This window comes from Mandrillus leucophaeus, unplaced genomic scaffold (genome assembly GCF_000951045.1).
Source record: "Mandrillus leucophaeus isolate KB7577 unplaced genomic scaffold, Mleu.le_1.0 Scaffold97, whole genome shotgun sequence".
NCBI classification, from domain to species: domain Eukaryota; kingdom Metazoa; phylum Chordata; class Mammalia; order Primates; family Cercopithecidae; genus Mandrillus; species Mandrillus leucophaeus.
Window position 1 is genome coordinate 3,674,787 of NW_012110585.1, and position 22,129 is coordinate 3,696,915.

The 22,129-nt window shown below is 41.4% G+C and overlaps 1 protein-coding gene across 1 annotated transcript in view; it reads left to right on the plus strand.

Moving 5' to 3' along the window:
* The window catches only part of LOC105532597 (60S ribosomal protein L19), a 12,900-nt gene extending 2,397 nt beyond the window's left edge, over positions 1-10,503 (plus strand). Inside the window, 3 exon segments of the mRNA XM_011970772.1 lie at positions 7,198-7,278; positions 8,716-8,781; positions 10,402-10,503. Coding sequence (XP_011826162.1) covers positions 7,198-7,278; positions 8,716-8,781; positions 10,402-10,503 — 249 coding nt within the window.
* Positions 10,504-22,129: the final 11,626 nt, after the last annotated feature.

Sequence of the window (22,129 nt, forward strand, 5' to 3'; positions counted from 1 at the left end):
GCCCACCTTGGCCTCCCAAAGTACTGGAATTATAGGCATGAGCCACTGCGCCCAACCTGATTCTTATCTTTCTAGCATGTGCATGTCTCCCCAGCAATGGGCAGGTGCATTGGTCTAGGCACCACCAAGGGGCTGTTTTAGCAAAATCAAAGACGGTGGAGATTCAAAAACTCTGTCAGGTTGTGAGTTTGGGGCTAGATCTTGGAAACAGCAGCAGAAAGTAAACTAAAAACTAGAAGAAGGGAACTTTTAGGGCAGTGAAACTATTTCCTATGTTACAATAATAATGGACACATGTCATGACATATTTGTCAAAACCCACCAAATGTACAACTCAAAGAGAGAAGCCTAACATAAACTACAGCCTTTAGTTAATAATAATGTTGTATTTCTTTTGGTATTTTTATTTTATTCAATGGTAACTTTTTAAATTTTAAATTTGTAAATTTTAAATTTGTAAATTTTTTTCTCGTGTTGGTGAAAATCTTTTTGAAATGCAATTTAATTCTATCTTTTCAATCGATAAATAATAATTATACAAATAAGACAAATAATGTATGGAGTATGTAGTGATGTTCCCATAAATATAATGTGTAGTGATCAGATCAGAGTAATTAGTGCATCCATCATCTGAAACATTTCATCACTTCTTTGCATTGGGAATGTGCAATATTTTCCTTCCAGCTATTTGAAACAATATATTATTGTTAAGTATCATCATTTGTATAGAACACTAGATCGTATCAGGATTGGTTTGTCAGTTTTAACAAACATACCACACTAATACAAGATGTAAATAATAGGGAAATGTGAGGGAGCCTGGGCAGGGAGAGATATGTGGGAATTCTATACTTTCCAATCAATTCTTCTGTAAGCCCAAAATTGCCCTAAAAAATTACTAATTGTGCCTCACGGAGGAGAATCATGTAAGATGCTGGCCCAGACACAGTGGGCATGGCTGTGCCCAGTACTTTCCCTTCATTCATACCACACACCTGTGTCAGGGTCCTGGTGGCACCACCATACACTGCTAGCTAATGCCAGTGCAAGGCCTGAGCCTCTTCAGTGGCCACCCCTCCCAGCAGGCTCCGATGGGCTATCCCCACATCCTGCACCCTTGGACTGCTTGATGCCTTGCCCAGGATGGCCACTGTGGTTACCCCTGAGCTACTGGGGTGATGTGGATTGGAAAATGCCTCCCCTGCCATCTGCAATGCATTTCAGGAATCTCTTCCAAAGGTCATGAAAGTTTGAGCAGCAACTGCACTGGCTGTGGCTGCCTCGATGACCCCCTTCCATGGGCTGGCTTTCTACCTTCCTCTGAGTCACTCCTCCTACCCCTCACACCTGCTCCCTAGGACCACATCCCAAAAAAAGTCCTTAATGCAAGTCTTCATCCCAGACTCTGCTAAGGGGAAGAGATGCATTTAAGCGCATTTAAACCTGTGCATGTAGGCATGTGTCACACCAAGCAATGTTAAAATGACACTACTACTCAGTTCTTTGATATTTGAATTTTATAAACAGAACTAATCTTATCAAGCATATTAGATCTATTTGTACTATCTTCATTTGAGTGTTATAAAAAATATACATACTTCTATGGGCAAAAAGACATAAGCCAAAACCATGAGCATGTACTTTCTTTCTCTTTGTTTATAATTTAAAATATTTTCCTTGGAAAATTTCCAGATACATAAAGACTATTCCCTAATTACTTCAGCTGATAATTAGCTAACGGTCTCAAGTCAGTTAGGCATCTTAGAAAATGTATTTTAATTTGACATTAAAGAAAATATAATCACTGTTATTATTAGAAATAAAACTCTTTAAAACCCACACAGTAAAGGTGAAGCGATGCTATAGGCTCACCTAATTAGCAGTGTTTTATATAAAGACATCAGTTGTTACAGCTCTCATTAAATAAATACATAGGTTTACATTTCTAATCTTAAATACATGGTGCTAGCACCGATAACCTACCTGACAAGTAGAAGGAACTTAGGATATTCTCTTTAGTCAAGCTTGAGATAAGATGATAATTCCAAAATTATGCATAAAGAGTTATATTATATTATATTTCACACTGTGATAAAATCAAAAAGAAAATATATAGCTATCTATTTTGCCAAAGTCTATAATTTATTAAGTATGCACGATGGATTTTTATATAATTCTTCTGTATTTATTTTTTGTAAGTAATATTGAAATCCTTTACGTTTTACCTAAATTTTTAACACAGAAGTGTGTTTTGTAAAAGCCACCATCTGACTACTAATTGATGGCTTAATGATTATTTACATTTCTTTCTTCCCTTGTAATTCAACAGTAGGAACTCCATGTTATTAAACTAACATTTGCATTTTTTCTTTTTCTGATCCAAAAGCTTTTTAGAGAGAGATGTAATTTAATATTAGAAAACAGGAACACTTTTCACAGTGTTATTAATGACTTAATTGTTTATACATAGCTTAAATTTTTTAAATTTTATGCTAATTAGGGTAATATATACCTTTATTCTTATCATCTTAACCATTATGAAGTTTACAGTTACAGATGTTAAGTGTATTCACATTGTTTTGAAAGATACATACTTTTGATGAATGTCTTAATAACTAAATTAATTTGAAAATATCTGTTCATTTGAAAATCTCCTTTTCCAAGAAGGAAACTATTGGATGTTTCAGTTTCCAGAAGGCAGATTTCTTTAAACTGTTTAAAATACCCGTACATGTCATTACAATATGTAGCTTTTCAGCTAGGTGCATTTAGGCAAATTTCACTTTATTTCTGTCGGCTGGAAAGGTTTTCCTAAAGGGCCACATGTCTAAAGCATTTTGTGTTTTGGCATAATTTCTTAAACTTTTTTGCACTTTGGGGAGTCTGAGATTCTTTATCTTATTCATTAATGTTCTTTGTAACTTCTAGAAACCATCGAAATAGGAGCTGTATTGAATTTGAAAGACTTTCCAACTGTATTTGCTAATTCCCTCAGGAGACAGGCTATCCCAGCTATTCCCATTTGCATTTCTGCACCATTTTGTTAGCTGTGCAAGGGATGTAATTAGTTCACACATCTGGTATCGCATGGATTGGCTGGTGTTAAAGGTTTCACAAATTAATACAAACCTTTTTTATTTTTGCAATTGAAGGGCTCTTAATTAGTTTAAAAATAGTTGTCAACTTGCTTATAACCAGCATTTGTATGTTGCAACTTGTTCTCTTCCTAAAGGTGGGGAAGTGAGATTTGACAACAGAGACCTACCTCCCTAAGAGTTATTTGGGGAAAGGGCGTTGTCGGGTCAGAGTCTGACTTCCGGTCCTGATAGCAGGCGTGGGTGGGGGGAATTTCCCTGGAGCGGCGTGGAAAAGGGGCGTGGGAATCGATGCAGGTGGAACAGTGGTTCCTGATCTGACTCAGGCAACCACTGGACTTTGGGCATTTTTACATCCTCAGATTCAAGAGCCTCTTGAAAATGTCTAATTTTCATCATATCGAGTTCTTCCTGTGAAAGCCATGGCAAGTCTGGGTTAACTAGTAGTGCACTAGTTCTAGCTAGCTTAAGAATCTTTCTCATAATGCATGAACATGTAAAAACCAGGAATTTCTTTGGTGAAAAATTTGTTTCCTTAGAACCAGAAAAACCCATAATGCAAACGCATAAGAGAGATTTGAAAGTTGAGGTCCTCAGTTTCTCTAGATACATTTCAGGTGTTCAAGATCCACGTATAGCTAGTGGTGACCATATTGACATCATGGAAATATCTACTGGGCAGTGCTGGTTTAGACCATACTCTCTGAAACACAGCTTAGTACCGGGTAGGTATTCACCCAGCGATTCTGTGTATGTCTGCCTTTAGTAGCTGCTTCTGCTGTTTGCTACCACGACGGCCGCCTCCTCCTCCCGTGGTGGGTACGTAGGTTTAGGTTCTTGACCTCGCCACGCGAAAGAATTTGAGAGCGACTCCAAAGTAAGAGTAGGTAAAGAAACTTATTGTAAAGCAAAAGTACCCTCTGAGAGGCTGAGTGGGCTGCTCAAAGGGAGAGACAGCAACGAGTGACTTAAGAGGAATTCCTTTTATGGGAACTGTTCGTATATATTCATAAAATAGCGGTGAGGTCAAGCATGCAAAGACAGACCTGCGGTTGACGCATGCGCTCAGCATCTGCATGCTCTAACACGCAATGCATGTATCATTAGCATATAAAATCTCCGCCTAGGGGTGTGTTTTTTTACTATTAAAATGAAGAAAAGGTCACTATGAGCTAAACCTTGAGCCTAGCTGCGCAGGTGGAACCCTGGAGAAATCCTCAGCGCCCCCGCCCCAAGGCAGGAATTTGCAGCTAATAGCTTCTTGGGTTTTGGATGCTGATTGGCTGGTACTGGGGAAGCTACATTATGAATAAGTCTCTTTCCCGGCCTGTACTAGTTATCAGGAGCCTGTAACCATCTGGCAGTCAGCTGGTGTCCTGCAGGACTGTTTGTCTTGCAAAAGAGTCAGGTGCTGACTTAAGAGGGTGCAAGGGATGCACAGCCCACTGGGCTTCACACCAGGAGAAAAGTCATTAAGTCAGTATGGCCTCCTAACTTTCCTTATCTTGCTTCACTCCTCCTCACTCTTCTTTTTGTGGCCGTTTTATTGAGATGTAGTTTACATACTGTATAATTCATCAATGCAAAATGTACAATTCAGTGGTTTTTAGTATATTCACAGAGCTGTGCAACCATCACCATAATCCACTGTAAACATTTTCATTACCTCAAAAAGAGACTCCCATATGCTTTAGCCATCACTCCCCAATTCCCCCATACTCTTGGCTCTAAGCAACTACCAATCTATTTTCTGTCCCTATATTTTGCTTATTCTGGACATTTCATAAAAATGGATCATGTCATATGTGGTCTTTTGTGATTGTTTACCCCCCATGATGTTTTCAAGTTTCATCCATGTTGTAGCATGTATCAGGACTTCTTTTCTTTGTGTGGCCAAATAATATTTCATTTTATGGATATATCACATTTTGTTTATCCATCCACAGTTCATAAATATTTGAGTTTCCATCTTTTGTTTCATGAATAATACTGCTATAAATATTCATGTATAAGTTTTCATATGGACACACGTTTTCATTTCTCTTGGTTGTATACCTAGCAGTGGAATTGCTGGTCAAATGGTTACTCTATGTTTAGCTTTTCTGAGAAACTGCCACACTGTTTTCCAAAGCGACTGCATCATTTTTACATTCTCACCAGAAATGTAGGAAGGTTCTAATTTATCCACATCCTCACCAAAGCTTATTATCTTTTTGATTATAGCCATCATGGTAGGTGTTAAGAGGTAACTTATTGTGGTTTTTAATCAAAAAAGAGTGTTGGATTTTGTCAAGTGCTTTTTTTGCATCTATTAATATGAGCATGTGGCTTTTGGTTTTTATTCTATTGATAGGGTGTAATACAATAATTAATTTCCAGGTGTTAAGCTAACCTTGCCTTCCTGGGATAAATCTCACTTGGTCATGGTGTATGATTCTTTTTATATGTCACTGGATTCGATTTGCTTGTATTTTGTGGAGGATTTTTGTATCCATAGTAACAAGAGATAGTGATCTGTAGTTTTCTTTTTTTGTGATGTCTTTGGTTTTGGAATCAGGGTAATACTGGCATCATAGAATGAGTTGAGAATCATCCCTTCTCTCCTGTTTTTTGGAAGAGTTTGTGAAAAATTGATATTGATTCTATAATTCTAATAATTTAAGTCTTCTCTCTTATGTCTTCATTGAATTCTGTCATTTTTGTTGATCTTTCCAAAGAACCAGCTTTTGGTTTCATTGGTTTTTCTTTACCATTGTGTATTCTCTATTTCATTAATTTCCATTCTAATATTTACTATTTCCTTTCTTTTTTGAATTAGGTTTAGTTTGCTTTTCTCTTTCAAGTGTCTTAAGGTGGAAGTAATTGTTTTGAGGATTTTTTTCTTTTTTAATATAGGCATTTACTGCTATAATTTTTCCTAGGCACTCTAGCTGAATTCCATAAGTTTTGGAATGTTGTGGTTTCCATTTTAATTCAGCTCAAAGTATTTTCTAATTTTCAGTTTTATTTTTCTTTTGATCTACTGGCTATTTAGGAGTATGTTGTTCAATTTCCACATATTTTTTAGTTTCCCAAATTATTTATGGTATTGATTTCTAATTTAATTCCAGTGTGGTTGGAGAACATATTTTGTATCATTTCAATCCTTTTAAATTTACTGAGGTTTGTTTTATGACCTAGCATAAAGCCTACCCTAGAGAAAATTCCATGTTCACTTGAAAAGAACACAGACTTTGCTATTGTTTGATGGAGTGTTCTAGAGCTATAGCAGATTTTTTGAAACTCACTCAGGAAAATCTCAAATGTGTGCAGAAGTAGAGATAATGATAAAATAATTGTGAGTTGTGAGTTGAATTGTGTTTCTCCTCCAAAATATTGAATTCCTAGCCCCCACTATCTGTGAACGAAGGGTTTTTTGGGGGTAGGGGGCATATGATTAAGTTAAGATGAAGTAGTAGGGTGGGCCCTATCCAATATGACTGCTGTCATTTAAAATGGAAGAAACTTGGACACAGAGACAGACATGAACACAGGAAGAACACCATGTGAAGATGAAAGTGGAGATTTTGGAGATGTATCTACAAAGCAAGGAATACCAAAGACTGCTGACAAACCACCAGAAGCCAGGGGAGAGGCATGCAACAGGTTCTTGGCCCTTAGAAGGAGCCAATCCTGCTGACGCCTTGATCTTAGATTTTCAGCTCCCAAAACTGTCAGACAATACATTTCTGTTGGGCCAGGTGCAGTGACTCTCGCCTGTAATCCCAGCACTTTGGGAGGCCGAGGTGAATGGACCACCTGAGGTCAGGAGTTTGAGACCAGCCTGGCCAAGATGACGAAACCCCGTCTCTACTAAAAATACAAAAATCAGCTGGGCATGGTGGCAGGTGCCTGTAATCCCAGCTACCTGGGAGGCTGAGGCAGGAGAATCACTTGAACCTGGGAGGCAGAGTTTGCAGTGAGCCGAGATCGCACCATTGCACTCCAGCCTGAACAACAGAGCGAGACTCAGTCTCAAAAAAAAAAAAAAAAATGTTGTTTAAGCCACTCCGTTTATGGAAAACACTTATGTACTCACCACTCAGATTCAACGACCTTTCAGCCTTGTATCTTCACCACAAGCCAGAGCTCAGTGGCTCCCGGGCATTATAACAACACGGACCCGCTAGTCAATGACTCTCAGGTGAGAAAGTTTAAAGGCACAAAGACATTTTGGAATTCTGCCACAGTGCCCTCTGGTCAGGAGGTGAAAAACAAGCTCTGAATGTTGGACTTCCAAAAATGTAAAAGACGAAAAGTCAACGGAGTTGAGCTGATATGGTTTGGCTCTGTGTCCCTACCAAATCTCATGTCGAATTGTAATCCCCAGTGCTGGAGGTGGGGCCGGGTGGGAGGTGATTGGCTCTTGGGGGTGGAGTTCTCATGAATGGGTTAGCGCCATTCCCTCGGTGCTGTTTTTGTGATAGTGAGTTTTGGTGAGATCTAGTTGTTTAAAAGTGCGCATCGCCTCCCCACTTACTCTCTTCTTCCTGCTCTGGCCACGTGAGATACCTTGCTCCCCCTTTGCCTTCCGCCATGATTAAACGCTTCCTGAGGCCTTCCCAGAAGCAGAGGCTACTATGCTTCTGGTACAGCCTGGAACCATGAGCCAATGAAGCCAATCTTTTCTTTATAGATTATGCAGTCTCAGGAATTTCTTTCTAGCAGTGTGAGAATGGACTGATCCATGAGCCTTGTCAAAATTTTATGATATGCATAGTAAACAATCAAATACCAGATTGTCTGAGGATCTTGGGGGAAGGATTTTTAATGCAGAATTAGGTTGTTTGTCAAAATGATTCTAAAATGTTACACTGTGTGAAAGTTGTCAGAATCGAAATGGAGTTGCTTATGTTAAAAACCTAAACAATAGACCCAGGGAAAGGCATGAAGGGAGGATTCCCAAGTACAAATACCTGATAACAGCAATTATCCACAAGTCTGCAAAAATCACAACCTTGCATAAAAATATACTTCTGTGCACCGGGCGCGGTGGCTCACGCCTGTAATCCCAGCACTTTGGGAGGCCGAGACGGGCGGATCACGAGGTCAGGAGATCGAGACCATCCCATCTCGGCTCACACAGTGAAACCCTGTCTTTACTAAAAATATAAAAAACTAGCCGGGCGTGATGGCGGGCGCCTGTTGTCCCAGCTACTCCGGAGGCTGAGGCAGGAGAATGACGTAAACCCGGGAGGCGGAGCTTGCAGTGAGCCGAGATCGCGCCACTGCACTCCAGCCTGGGTGACAGAGCGAGACTCCATCTCAAAAAAAAAAAAAATATATATATATATATATATACACACATATATATATATATATACTTCTGCAAGGACATCTGCCCAGCAGCTGCCTAACTGACCTCAGGCTGGCATCGCCCTTATTATTGCTCTTTCTAGCCAAACATAATTATCTTAAAACAATTATACAGCCCTCGTCATTTTTCTTCAAAAAACCTTTGTCTTCTTTTACCTCCTGCATATGCACATAGTTTATTATGACACACATATTCCCATTGCAGTACCCATTCCCAAATAAATATCATTTTCTATTAGAGAGCTTCTCTCTGTCTGTTATTTAGGTTAGCAGTTGTCGAAGCATGATTTTGAAGCCAGATCTTAGAGTGTCTTTGTTGTCAGGTTATCAGGTACTCTATAGTTTTCTGTTTGGGTGCTATTAGTGAAGTAGAGATCATGGCAGGTGGTAGTTATTGTCTGTAAAGCTTGCAAAATTCGTATTTGTTCCAAGGTCTAACAGTCCTTTTTATTTCTTTAGACATATTTAAATTTTAATTTTAATTTCTATTCCAATATCCTCGGTGTTTTTGAATGCATTTCTACTGTTTCTTCTTCCTCCCAACTCTCGCTCAAATGATGGCTTCCTCTTGTGTCTTATAGCTTGCTGTTGTGAAATTCTGTTCTGCGGAACAAATCTGTAATAATTTTTTAACTTGAGGTGCATTCCTCAAGAGAAGATTGTACAGTTGCTTTTGCAGGTACTGGATATATTAGCAATCCAGAATATCTTTTTTTGTTTTTATTTTCTTCTTGTTGTTTTAAAGACAGGGTCTTCCTCTGTCATCCAGGCTGGAATGCAGTGCCACAATCATAGCGCACTGCAACCATGGATTCCTGGGCTCAAGCCATCCTCCTGCCTCAGCCTCCTGAGTAGCTGGGACTAGAGCTGCACGCCACGACACCTAGCTAATTAAAAATTTTTTTTTTATAGAGATAGGATTGCCCCGGCTGATCTTGAACTCCTGGGCTCAAGTGTTTCTCCTGCCTCAGCCTCCCAAAGTGCTGGGATTACAGGCATGAACCACCACACATAGTACAGGATGTCTTTAAATTACGTTATCAGTTTGGTGTTTCCAGAACTCTTAGAGAGTGGAAATTCTGTCCCTAAACTTGTGTGATGGTAAAATACAAATTCTTAAACATGTTTTTCTCCCCTTCACTCAGAGGCAAAATCAAGGTAGACAAGTTTCCTTACTAACTCCTTAAGAAAGGCAGGATTTTTTTTTTTTCATGTTACTCAGTGTGTGTCTTTCAGGGTCCCAGCCTTATGTAAAATAAAAAGGTCTACAGTCAGACTTCCCACCTTCATTAACACCTGAGAAATTAATGAAAGAGAGAATACAAACGGTAAAGAAAAATCAATCTAGTGTGGGCACGACATTTTGGCTCCTTTGCTCCTGAACTAAACCGTGTAAATGGAACCTCCAGTCCCCAGACACTGGCAGATACTCCTTAAGCAACACTGTTTCCATGTCGTTGCTTACCTTTCTGAACTCATATGTTCCAGTATTTGTGGTCTTTAAGGATTTCTCTTACCTTTTGCCAGGCCAGGTATATATTTAATAATTTGTTGTTTAAAAAATATTTAGACAATTATAGATTTTTTTTTAAATCAAAAGTCTCATTATGATTCCTAGGTCTGCCATATTGCTAAAAATGGAAGACTATAATGATTTTTCAAACTGAGACCTCTCTCTGATCTGGAACTTATTTTTCCATTAGTTTGAGGTTGGGCTAAATTTCATTTCTGCAGATTCTAACAGTGTAAGGAAAGGTACAATGGGCCCTGAATGGGCGTTCTGTTAGGCTCTTTCATGAGTTCAGTTTGAGGGGCAAAATGACACACAAAAGCAAAGATCAAGTAATAAAGAGTTGGCTTTCACAGTTTTGATGAGTGTCTTCCATCCACCCTAGACCTGCTTCCTTTTGATACAAAAGGTGCAAAGCGACTTTTATTCTGTTCTTCCTAGTGCTTTGTTGGCTGCATTTCCCCTGCCTCATACCTGAGCTTTTTCCTGCTGAGCTTCATGCACAAGGACCTTCCATTTGATCTTCATGGTTCTTCCCGGTAAGGCAGAACCTGAAAAAAAGTGAAAGATCAGAAGGATGGGAAGACTTAAGGATTTTGGACTGAGTCTGGGTCCACATAAAGCTAACCCAGGGCTGCTGATAAGAGTAAGTGTAGAGTAGTTGATCAGCAAATCTCATCCCATCTAAAGACAGAAAGTTAGAACGCCAGGATAAATTCCATTGCAATCAGCTTCAGAGAACTATCCTAGTTCTTTGATATATCAAATATGTGTTAAATAAGTAAGCGTTTGGCTAGGATTTCAAAACCTACGTTGCTATGGAGAGATTGAAAGTATAACACATTTTCTTTCAGAGACGGGGTCTTGCTATGTTGTCCAGGCTGGACTGCAGTGGCTATTCACAGGCGAGATCATAGAACAGTACAGCCTTGAACTTCTGATGTCAAACAATCCTCCTGTCTCAGCCTCCTGAGTAGCTAGGACCGTAGGTGTTCGCACCACCATTCCTGGCTCCAGACAGCCTCTTTAGGAATGACAGAACATTAAATGAAGACTATCCACTGTTTAAAGGTTAAAATAGACAGTCTTTTTTTTTTTTTAATCCTTTCCTACCCTTTGATCAGAAAAGTTTGCTCTGTCTACTTTTTGAGGACACTGTATTTTATTACCATCCAAATATTAGAAATAACTTATATCTATGTGATGGAAGTTTCCAATATTCTGTTTTTACTTTTTCCTGCAGCAAAGCCTATATATCCTTTTCTGATATTGTGCTTCTGTCCTATGAAATCTTCCTTGTTTATTTCTTGCCATCTTGCTGATAATTATACAGCATTTTCCCTAGTCCTAACTTGTAGACCTTCCAATGACTACATACTTCTGATTGCTTTTACAGTCGCGATCACAATATTTCCTCCCCTCCTTTGTGTCCTGATTCTGTACGGAATCAGAGCAGCTTCAAAGAGATTATCTAAGGAGAAGCAGAAGGCTTTTCCAGGCTGTCTTCAAGGCCCATGCCTGAATGTTTTCCCCAAGTAATCTTTTTTACTTAAAATGTCAGACCATAATAGGACCTCTAATTAAATGGTTGCTCTTATATGAAAAATGGGCTGGGTCTTGGGCTGGGTATGGTGATGTGCATCGGTAATCCCAGCACATTGGGAGGCTGAGGCATGGGGATCACTTGAGCCCAGGAGTTTGAGACCAGACTGAACAACATAGCAAGACTGACTCTACAACAAAAATTTTAAAAATTATCTGAGCATGATGATGCATGCTTACGGTTTCAGCTACTCAGGAGGCAGAGGGAGGAGGATTGCTTGAGCCTAGGAGTTCAAGGCTGCAGTGAGCTATGTTCGCACCACTGCATTCCTATACTCCAGCCTGGGTGGGAGAGCTGTTTGCTAATCATTTTATGTTTTCCCAAGCTGTTCCAGGAATTTGGCAGGGAGTTGACATCAACTTATCTGTCTATACTTGCTTTCTGAATAAACCACTCAAATGCTGAGGCTGAAGATTTCTCACCTGTATCTCGGAATGGAACTGAGAACGGCATTACAAGGAATGGAAACATTTCAGTGACCATCTCAGACACCCGAAAGACTCACAGACCGAGACTGGTGGGGCTTCTCTAAAAGTCAACATGGTACAATCTCATGCAATGGAAAGACGGCAGGTCTTAGAACTGAATGGCCTTGGGTTTAAATCCTAACTCATCCACCAGCTGTGTGGTTGGGAAAAAGTCATTGTAACCTCTTTGAGTCTCAGTTCCCTCATCTGAATATTGGGAATCATACTAACCACCATGCGGCATTGTTTTGAGGATTAAACAGAACAAGGTATATGTGGTGGGCTGGAAAATCACTCTGAAGATATCTGGGTCCTAATCCCTGGAACCTGTGAATATTATCTCATATTTGAGAAGGCACTTTGCAGATGTGAGAAGGCTGAGAACCTTGAAATGGGAACCTTATCTTGGGTAATATGAGTGGGTTCTACATTCAGTTATGACTCTCTTTATATGAGGGAGGCCAAGGGACAATTGGCTGCAGAAGGAAAAAAGCAATATGACTACTGAAGCAACGGGATTTGAAGATGGAGGAAGGGACCACAAGCCAAGGAGTGCAAGCCACGCGGCTCAGGAAGAGCCTTTGCAGTTGGTGTTGCCCCATCCACACTTTGATTTTGGCCTAATGAAAATAATTTCAGACTTCTGACCCCCCCCAGAACTATGAGAGAATAAATGTGCATTGTTTTAAGCTACCAAGTTTGGAATAATTCGTTACAATAGCCACAGGAGACAGACACAGTATGTAAAAGGCCTGGCATCTAGTAATGCTCAAAAACTATCGGCTGCCACCCCCACTCCATTCTCCATCGTCTGCCTGTGCTGGGCACTATTCGTTGAGCTGTCACTGTATAGAGGCATGGGGGCAGCTGCAGCTTCAGGAGCAACTGGGGAGCTTGTAGAACAAGCTTACGCTCACAGAGATTCCTATGTTTATTTTATTTTATTTTATTTTATTTTTATTTTATTTTAGACAGGGTCTCACTCTGTTGCCCAAGCTGGAGTGCAGTGGCATGATCTAAGCTCACTGCAAGCTATGCCTCCCAGGCTCAAGCAATCCCCCCAACTCAGCCCCCTGAGTAGCTGGGACTACAGGCATGCATCATCATGCCCAGCTAATTATTATTATTATTATTTTTATTTTTATTTTTTTTGTATTTTTTGTAGAGTTGGGGTTTCACCATGTTGGCCTGGCTGGTCTTGAACTCCTGACCTCAAGTGATCTGCCTGCCTCGGCCTCCTGAAGTGCTAGGATTACAGGTGTGAGCCACTGCGCCCAGCTGGCTCCTAGAGGTTCTAATTCACTGGTTGGGGTTCAGGGTCCAGGAATCTGCATGTTCCCCCATGCCTAACAAGAACATCCTGATGTGAATGCTTTTCACCCCATAGTTTAAGAAACACTGCCTAGGATCAGTAATGGTTGGCTGTCACTGCCGAGGTAACTCCAAGGGGACGCTGATGATCAGGAGGAGGCTCTGGAGCCAAAGCAGTCTAAGAGGCTGTGGGAAGCAACCTAGCACCTGCAGGCCCCGCCTCCTGCATTTCAGACACAGGCAAATTAAAAGACTTGAGCAAAGGCTAACACAGCTTTTAACAGCTCAAGGCCACAACCCTAGGATGTCCCTAGTTCCCCTTAAAGTGACTTCTTGAAAAAAAAAAAAAAAAATTGAAGGCTGCCACATGAGTTTACTGTTTGTTCTATCCAATATCTGACATAGGTCCCTTGCCTCCCTTTCTTAGAGCATTTACCAAAAAGGGCTTAATTGTGACTCTTCCTCCATCTTTGAGAGGTATAGGTGTGTGCTATGACTCAGAAGAGTCTCAAGGACCTGAAAGTGCTTCCCTTGAAATGTAACAATCGGCCAGGCACGGTGGCCCACACCTGTAACCCCAGCACTTTGGGAGGCCGAGGCAGATTGGTCACCGGAGGTCAGGAGTTCGAAACCAGCTTGACCAACATGGTGAAACCCCATCTCTACTAAAACTACAAAAATTCACTGGGCATGGTGGCGCATGCCTGTAATTCCAGCTACTTGGGAGGCAGAGGCAGGAGAATCTCTTGAACTTGAGAGGCAGAGGTTGCAGTGAACTGAGACCACACCATTGCACTCCAGCCTGAGCAACAAGAGCAAAACTCCTTCTCAATAAATAAATAAATAATTAAAGAAATGTAACCATCAGGAAGGACAGGGCCCTGTCTCCTGCTGCAGACATGGAGGATCTAATCGCATTGACACTAAGCCTTAGGAACTGTTCACTTCCTGAAATCTACCGAACCCCCTCCAGTAGGCCTCCGTACTCCCCCATTCCCCCTTTCAAATGCCCTGTGTACAAATCAAAGTTGAGTTCAGTTCATGCCGTACTCTTTTTCCTATTGCAATAGACATTACTGATTAAGACCTATCCAGACCAATTTAACTGGTGTCTGGCTTTGCTTGTTTTTGACACTGACGCTGACAGAATGCCTGCTGAAACCTTAGGCCAGGAGATGCTCTAAATTCAAAGTTATGAAAACCAGACTGTCATTGTTCATTCAAAGTGAAAACCTAGAGGTACATACAGATACACACACACACACACAGAGATACACATGCACATGTACAGTTACTTCTGAAACCAAGGAGAAAATGTGAAAGTGATTCCAGTGACTAAAGACTTCTCACCAAGGAAGAATTGACCAAAATGCAGCAGAAAGTCAGCAGAGCAAGGAACTCCTCTCCTGGTGTCTAGTCACATGCTCGTCCACTGCCTGGGGATGGGAAGTGGTAGAAAGCAGAGACCAGAGGCCAGCCTGTGGGATACATGTGTTGGGCAGTTTGCTGATTTTTCATTCTTCCCCTGTTCCTCACTCACTATTAAAAGAAAAAAGTCATGCGATGCCACTTGTTAAAGCACAGTAAGGAAGACTTTATTCAAGACCATTGTGACAGATGAAAGGACCACTGCAGTCGCATCTTTCAGTGGCGGAGAGAGACTGAGCTCCACTCTAGACACAGCCTGGGCAAGTGGGTGGGGTGGGGGAGTGGTTAGTGAGATGAAAATTACTAAGAGGAACCACCAGGGATATGAGGGATTTCGGCTGAACTAACATAAGAGGATTCCTGCTGAAGGCAGGCAAGAGTGACCACACATCACCTGCGAAATGGTGGAGGATGAGAAACCTGATTGGGTATCGAAGATGGGGGAGTCCTCACTAAATGGACTTAGCAGGGCTCTTTACAAGGTATTGCACAGATGGGCCTACAAGAAGGTTCAAGACTCTAACTCAAGCTTGGCCAAGCAATGAATCTTTGTCACCAATCCATCTCAAAAGTAAAAACTGAGCTAGACTAAGCAAATAAAGGGGAAAGATGCATTGAGAGTAAAAAAAGAGTAAAAAAAGACTTGAGGGTTAAATTTTTTTAAAAAGGATTTTAGTCCCTGTCCTGCCACTAACTAGCTGTATGCTCTTAGCTGAGTCATTTCATATCTCTGAATCTCCGTCTCCTCACCTGTAAAACAAGCTGGTTAAATTGGATGATCCAACTCCAACTCCATGCAGGCATATTTATCAAATGCTTATTATGTACCAGCTACAAAGATCAATGAACCCCAGCCCTTGCCTTCACATAGGTAAAGGAGTTATGAGTGCTTGAAAGAGCATAAGGAAAATTACTAGCCCGTAGATGGAGCCTGGGCAGGGAAGGAAGTGATGTTAAATAAGGACCGTGGAGACTCAAAGGCTCCCTGAGAAGGGCAGATTTATCATGAACGAAAGTCAGGAAAAGGAAACCACAGTCAAAAGGTGGAATTTCAGGATTTGAACATTTCAGATACATTGAAGTTCTTCTTGATGTCAAGATGACAGTGCACAGACTTTAAATTATGAATGTGTGATTCAACGATTCTCATTTGAACTCCTACAAGTAACCCCTTAACAACAGAACAATCAAGTCTACAGCAGCAGTTGCTGTTGCCAAGTCTTTTGGTGATCTTAGGGATCCAGCAATCCTCAAACTGGTAGGCGACTATGCTTCCCAGTGTCAGGCCCATTAAAATCGATCCACCAACCCTGCCACTCCCAACCACGTGTGGTGCTAAACCTCTACTCATATTGGGTGTTTAGAATTCCAGAACTCCACATTAATACCTGTAACACTGTAGCAGGTCAAAATTTGACATGTTTTCTCTTAATTTCGCTTTTTAAAAATATTACTTTTGAAAAAACATTTCAGACTACAGAAAAGCTGAAACAACAGTACAATAAACATGTTTAAACCCTTCACTCAGATTAATCAATTGTCAACAATTTGCCACATTTTTTTCTCCGTGTGTGTGTGTGTGTATGTATGTATGTGATATGGTTTGGATGTGTGTCCCCACCCAGATCTCACATTGAATTGTAATCCCCAGTGTTGAAGGTGGGGCCTGGTGGAAGGTGATTGGATCACAGAGGTGGATTTCTCATGAATGGTTTACCACCATCCCCTTGATGCTCATGATAGTGAGTTCGTTCTCATATAAACGTGTGTAGCACCTCCCTTTTCCCTCTTGCTCCTGCTTTTGCTGTGTGACGTGCCTGCTCCCACCTTTGCTTCCACCATGATTGTAAGATTGCTGAGTTCTCCCCTAGATCCCAGGAGATGGTGGCACCATGCTTCCTGTAAAGCCTGCAGAACCATGAGCCAATTAAACCTCTTTTCTTTGTAAATTCTACAGTCTCAGGTATTTATAGCAATGCAATAACATACCAATACAGTGTGTATATATACATACACATACATAACACATTCATATGCACAGTACATATAATAAATATATGTATATGCATGTTTTCGTAAACAATTGAAAGTAACGTGCAGCTATTATAACGGTTAATCTTCGAATGTTTCAGCACACGACTCTGGAGAGAAAGGACATGCTCCTCCATAACCAGATCACTATTATCCTATCTAAGAAAATCAACATAACTCAATAATGTCATCTCTCACACAACCCATGTTCATGCTTCCCCCAAAATGTCTTCTGCGGCATGTTATTCCTGATTGCAGATTTAATCAGGTTTCATGTCTCACATTTGGTGGTTACATCGCTTTAGCCTCTTTTAGTCTAGAGTGGTCCTCCTGCCTTCTTGCTTTTGTTTTTGTTTTATGTGGCATTGGATTATTAGGAGACTTCAGGCCACCAGCCTGTAGGAAGTCTCCCTGCAACACCCTTCCATGTGGACCTGACTGATGGCTTCCTCATGCTTCAATTCAAGTTAAAGTGCTGGGAAAGATCACCTCCCAGGGGGAGTGCACCTGTCATTGTGTCTGGAGCTCAGCACATCCGGGTGCTGCACTGCTATCCCTTGGCTATGGTGATGATCACCAGACATCTCCATTAGAAAGGTATGTTCTTCTCTTTGGAATCACTGAGTTACGGGTCGGGTCGGGTGCTACCTGCAGATCTGTCTTCTTGAGGTGATCATCTCTGAGAAAAGCAGAGCAGGAAAAGAAAAGAACACAAAAGGGGGAGAAAGTAAGGGAGAGCATGTGGAAGGCGTGTCATAGTCCATCTAAAAAATAAAAAGATTGAAAATATAACTATATATCACATTTATAATTATGTATAGGCCTGGCCTGGTGGCTCACGCTTATAATCCCAGCATTTTGGGAGGCTGAGGCAGGAGGCTCGCTTGAGCCCCAGAGTTTGAGACCAGCCTGGGAAACATAGTGAGACTCCTCTCTACAAAAACAGAACAAAAAAAAAATTAGCTCAGCATAGTGGCACATGCCTGCCTGTCATCCCAGCTACTCAGGGGGCTGAGGTGGGAGAATCACTTGAGCCCACGAGGTTGAAGCTGCAATGAGCCCTGGTTATGGCATTGCACTCTAACCTGGGCAATAGAGTGAGAACTTGTCTCAAAATAAAATAAAAGGCTTCACTTAAATGGTGTGGAGAAACAGGAAACACGAAGTTAGGGAGGTGTGACTAAGACTTGAGAGCAGATTGAGGTTGTTTCACTATTTCACTGGATGCTGACCGTGATTTAGGGTCAGTGACAACAACATAAACCCCAACAGTAATCACTGAATTATCATTGTTGACATTCCCACCTAGTTATCCTACTTCTTAATTAGGCCTTTATTTTAGATGTGTCTCTGTATTTTAATTATACCTAATTATATGTAATTGCATATTCTTAGTTCATTTCATTCTGGCTATGAGCAGAAAAGCGCTTTGCCAGAAAAGTGTGCTGACTTTCCACATGTTCTTTTTACTCTTCTTTCCAGTTGCCAGTGTGAATAGGGGAAGTTAATTTGTATAGACATGTTTCCCACCCTCAACAGGGGCCCTTAGACACTGCTCCTATTGAGAGGCGGGGTCTATGTCTTCTTGAAATTGGATGGGCATTCGTGACTGTTTAGATCAGCAGAGCACAGTGAAAGCGACATTATGCGGCATCCAAGTCATAAAAAATGACCCAGGTTTCACTTTGTCCTCAAAATCTGCTATGTAGGCAGCCTCACTGCCCTGAAGCCACCATACTAGTAGGAATGCCAAACCAGCTCCCAAGGAGACCATGAAGAGAGGCCCTGAGACTGGAGAGAGAGAAAGAGAAAGAGACAGAGTTGACTGGACAGCCCTAGTGGCTTCAGCCTCTCTCCACCAGCCTCCCGTTATTCCAGTTCCATCCTTGAACTGATGGGTGTTGCTTTGAGCAACTCTGTTTGGGGTGTTTTTAAATGTAGCAATACCAACAGGGCCTCCTCCTCTCACTTTTCCACTTTCTTCTAAGGTGCTAGATTCCTGTTCTTCTGATTGGTCTCAAAAATGAAGTGGCTCAGGGATTGAAGGCACAGAACCCAGATATAGGAAATATGATCGTTAGACTGCAATATCTGAAAGCAGACCCATTGATTATATTATTGTCCCCAGAACTTTCCTTTTGTTGCTCTGTGCAAGGAAACCTTAGTCCCCCTTTGACTAGTTAAGAAAGACTATCTTTTCCCAATATCCACAGTTCTGAATCTTAACAGGCAAAAGCAGTGCAAAATAAGTCTAATTTAGTGTGACAGCAAGGGCCTGGGCCTTGGACTTACAAGTATTGCCTTTGGGTTTCTGCCTCACTGCTTGGTTTTGTCGTTGAAAGGATGGCACTGTCCCTTTGAGCTTCCATTCTTCCTCTCTGAACTGGGAACAATACCTCACCTGTCTGCTTCACCAGGTCATATTGAGAGTCATATGTGATAGCATACTTGAAAACACCTTGTAAGCTGTAATGCGCTAACCAAATGCAAGAGATAATCAGTGTTATTGTCACTGAGAAGTTATTTATCTGCTTTAATTCCCTCATCTGCAAGATGGGGACAATAAAATATGACCTTTCCCCTATTCTCATCAAGACACTGCTAGAAATATGTGCAATAATAACGAAAGTCACTCAGATTGGGGTGTAGGGAGGAGAGGTCAGGGTGGAATATGTTAAGTAAATAACGGCTATCTATTCAACAAACATACACTGAATGGCTACTATGTACAGGCACCAATCTAGGTTGTGGACATACAGAAAGCAATAAATGGCCCTTCCCCTCGAGGAACTTACTGTCTAGAGGAACACTATGGACACAGAAAGCTCTCTTCATACAGTTTATTAAGTAGTAATGAAGTGGGAGGCGGAACTCAACTGCAGGTGCTGGGCTCAGACACCAGACCAGATTAAGGACTAGCTAAAACAGGGACATGGTGGAAGCAGTTTTCCCTAAGACACGCCCACCAGTGCACCATGTCAGTTTACCGTTGCCGTGGCAATGCCCAGAAGTTGCTGCCCCTTTTCACAGCAACAACCCAACGACTTAGAAGTTACCACCTTTCCTAGATATTTCTACATGACCTGCCCTTTAATTTGCATGTAATTAAAAGTAGGTATATGCCAGGCGCGGTGGCTCACACCTGTAATCCCAGCACTTTGGGAGGCCAAGGAGGGTGGATCACCTGAGGTCAGGAGTTCGAGTCCAGCCTGGACAACATGTTGAAACCCCATCTCTACTAAAAATATCAAAGTTAGCTTTTGATCTCTACTAAAAATACCAAAGTTAGCCTTTGGTATTACAGGTTAGTGCACCTGTAATTCCAGCTACTCAGGAGGCCGAGGCAGGAGAATCATTTGAACCCAGGAGGCAGAGGTTGTAATAAGCTGAGACAGCGCCATTGCCCTCCAGTCTGGGTGACAGAGCGAGACTCCGTCTCAAAACAAACAACAAACAACAACAACGAAAATCCATAGGTATCACCGCAGAACTGCCTCTGAGCTGCCACTCTGGGCACACTGCCTACGGGGTAGCCCTGTTCCGCAAAGAGCCGTGCCTTTGCTGTTGCTGTGCACTGCTGTTTTAATAAAAGTTACTGTTTAACACCACCGGCTCACCCTTTAATTCTTTCATGGGCAAAGCCAAGAAACGTCCTGGGCTAAGTCCCAATCTGGAGTTTGCCTGCCCTGCATCAGTAAAATTAGAGAGAGAAACTTATTAGTCTGTTCTCATGCTGCTCATAAAGACATACGTGAGATTGAGTAATTTATAAAGGAAAGAGGTTTAACTGACTCACAGTTCAGCATGGCTGGGGAGGCCTCGGGAAATTTACAATCATGGCAGAAGGGGAAGCAAACACATCCTTCTTCACATGTTGGCAGCAAGTAGAAGTGCTGAGAAAAAGGGGAAAGCCCCTTATAAAACCATCAGATCTCATGAGAACTCACCCACTGTCACAAGAAGAGCAGCATGGAGGTAAAGGCCCCCATGATTCAATTACCTCCCACTGGGTCCCTCCCATGACACGTTGGATTATGGGAACCACAGTTCAAGATGAGATTTGGTTGGGAGACTGCCAAACCATATCAGTAACCAGGGTGGACTCAGTGTGCATGGGTGGCAACGTAGCATGGTGGTAAAGATCATGGGGTCTACACTTGATTGCTTGAGTCTAGATCCGGACCACTTGCTCCCATCTGACCTTGGAAAAGTTCCTAAGTTCTCTGTGCCTCAATAAAAGGAGAATAATAACCAACTGTATTAGTTTGCTAGGGCTGCCATAATAAAGTGTCAAAGCCTGGGTGGTTTAAACAACAGAAATTTCTCTTACAGTTCTGGAAGTCAGAAATCTGAGATCAAAGCGTTGGCATGGTTGGGTTCTCCTGAACCCTCTCTCCTCACCTCTCATATGTGTCTGTGTCCAAATTTCCTCTCAGTATAAGGACACCAGTCATATTGGATTAGAGATACCCTAATTATCTCATTTGACTTACTTCTTTAAAGACCCTATCTCCAAATATAGTCGCCTGTGGAGGTACTGAGGGTTGGGACATCAACATATGAATTTGGCAGGGGAGAGACACAATTCCTCCCAAGATCAACCTCAGAGCACTGTAGAAGGAGTACATGAGACTACATGGAAGGCATTTAGCCAATGTCTAGAACACAGACTAAACACTCAATTAGTATGAGTTATTATTATATGGTGCTATGAAGCCTATGTATTGTGAAACTCATGTTTGTGAGGGAAAATCAGGGAAGGCTTCCCATAGGCAGTGACCTCTGAGAGGAGATCTGAGGGACTGTAGCATTAGTAGGTCGAGAGACAAGTTGCTGTGAGTGAGGTAAGTATATACCAGGAAGAAAGAATACAAAAATTATTAAAGGTACTGCTTTCTTAAACTTTAATGTATGTATAAATTATATAAGAATCTTACAAAAATGCAGATTCTGATTCAGTAGGTTCAGAGTGAGACATTTCTAACAAAGATCCCAGGGGATGCCAGTGATGCTGGTCCCTGTTGCACGCCTCCATGTAGTAACAAGGTTATAACTGGGTGCAAAATCTCAGGAGGAAGTGGCAAGATATTTGAGGATAGCTGGCATGAAAATTGCATATGGGTGGAGATTAGAGACTGCTGAACAGGGAACGAAGAGCAGAGATGAGACCTGTGATGCTGACCTCTGCCTAAAATGCTAAATCACAAAGGGCCTTATAAGTTAAAGAAAGAACGAAAGAAAGAACGAAAGAAGAAAGAAAGAAAGAAAGAAAGAAAGAAAGAAAGAAAGAAAGAAAGAAAGAAAGAAAGAAAGAAAGAAAGAAAGAAAG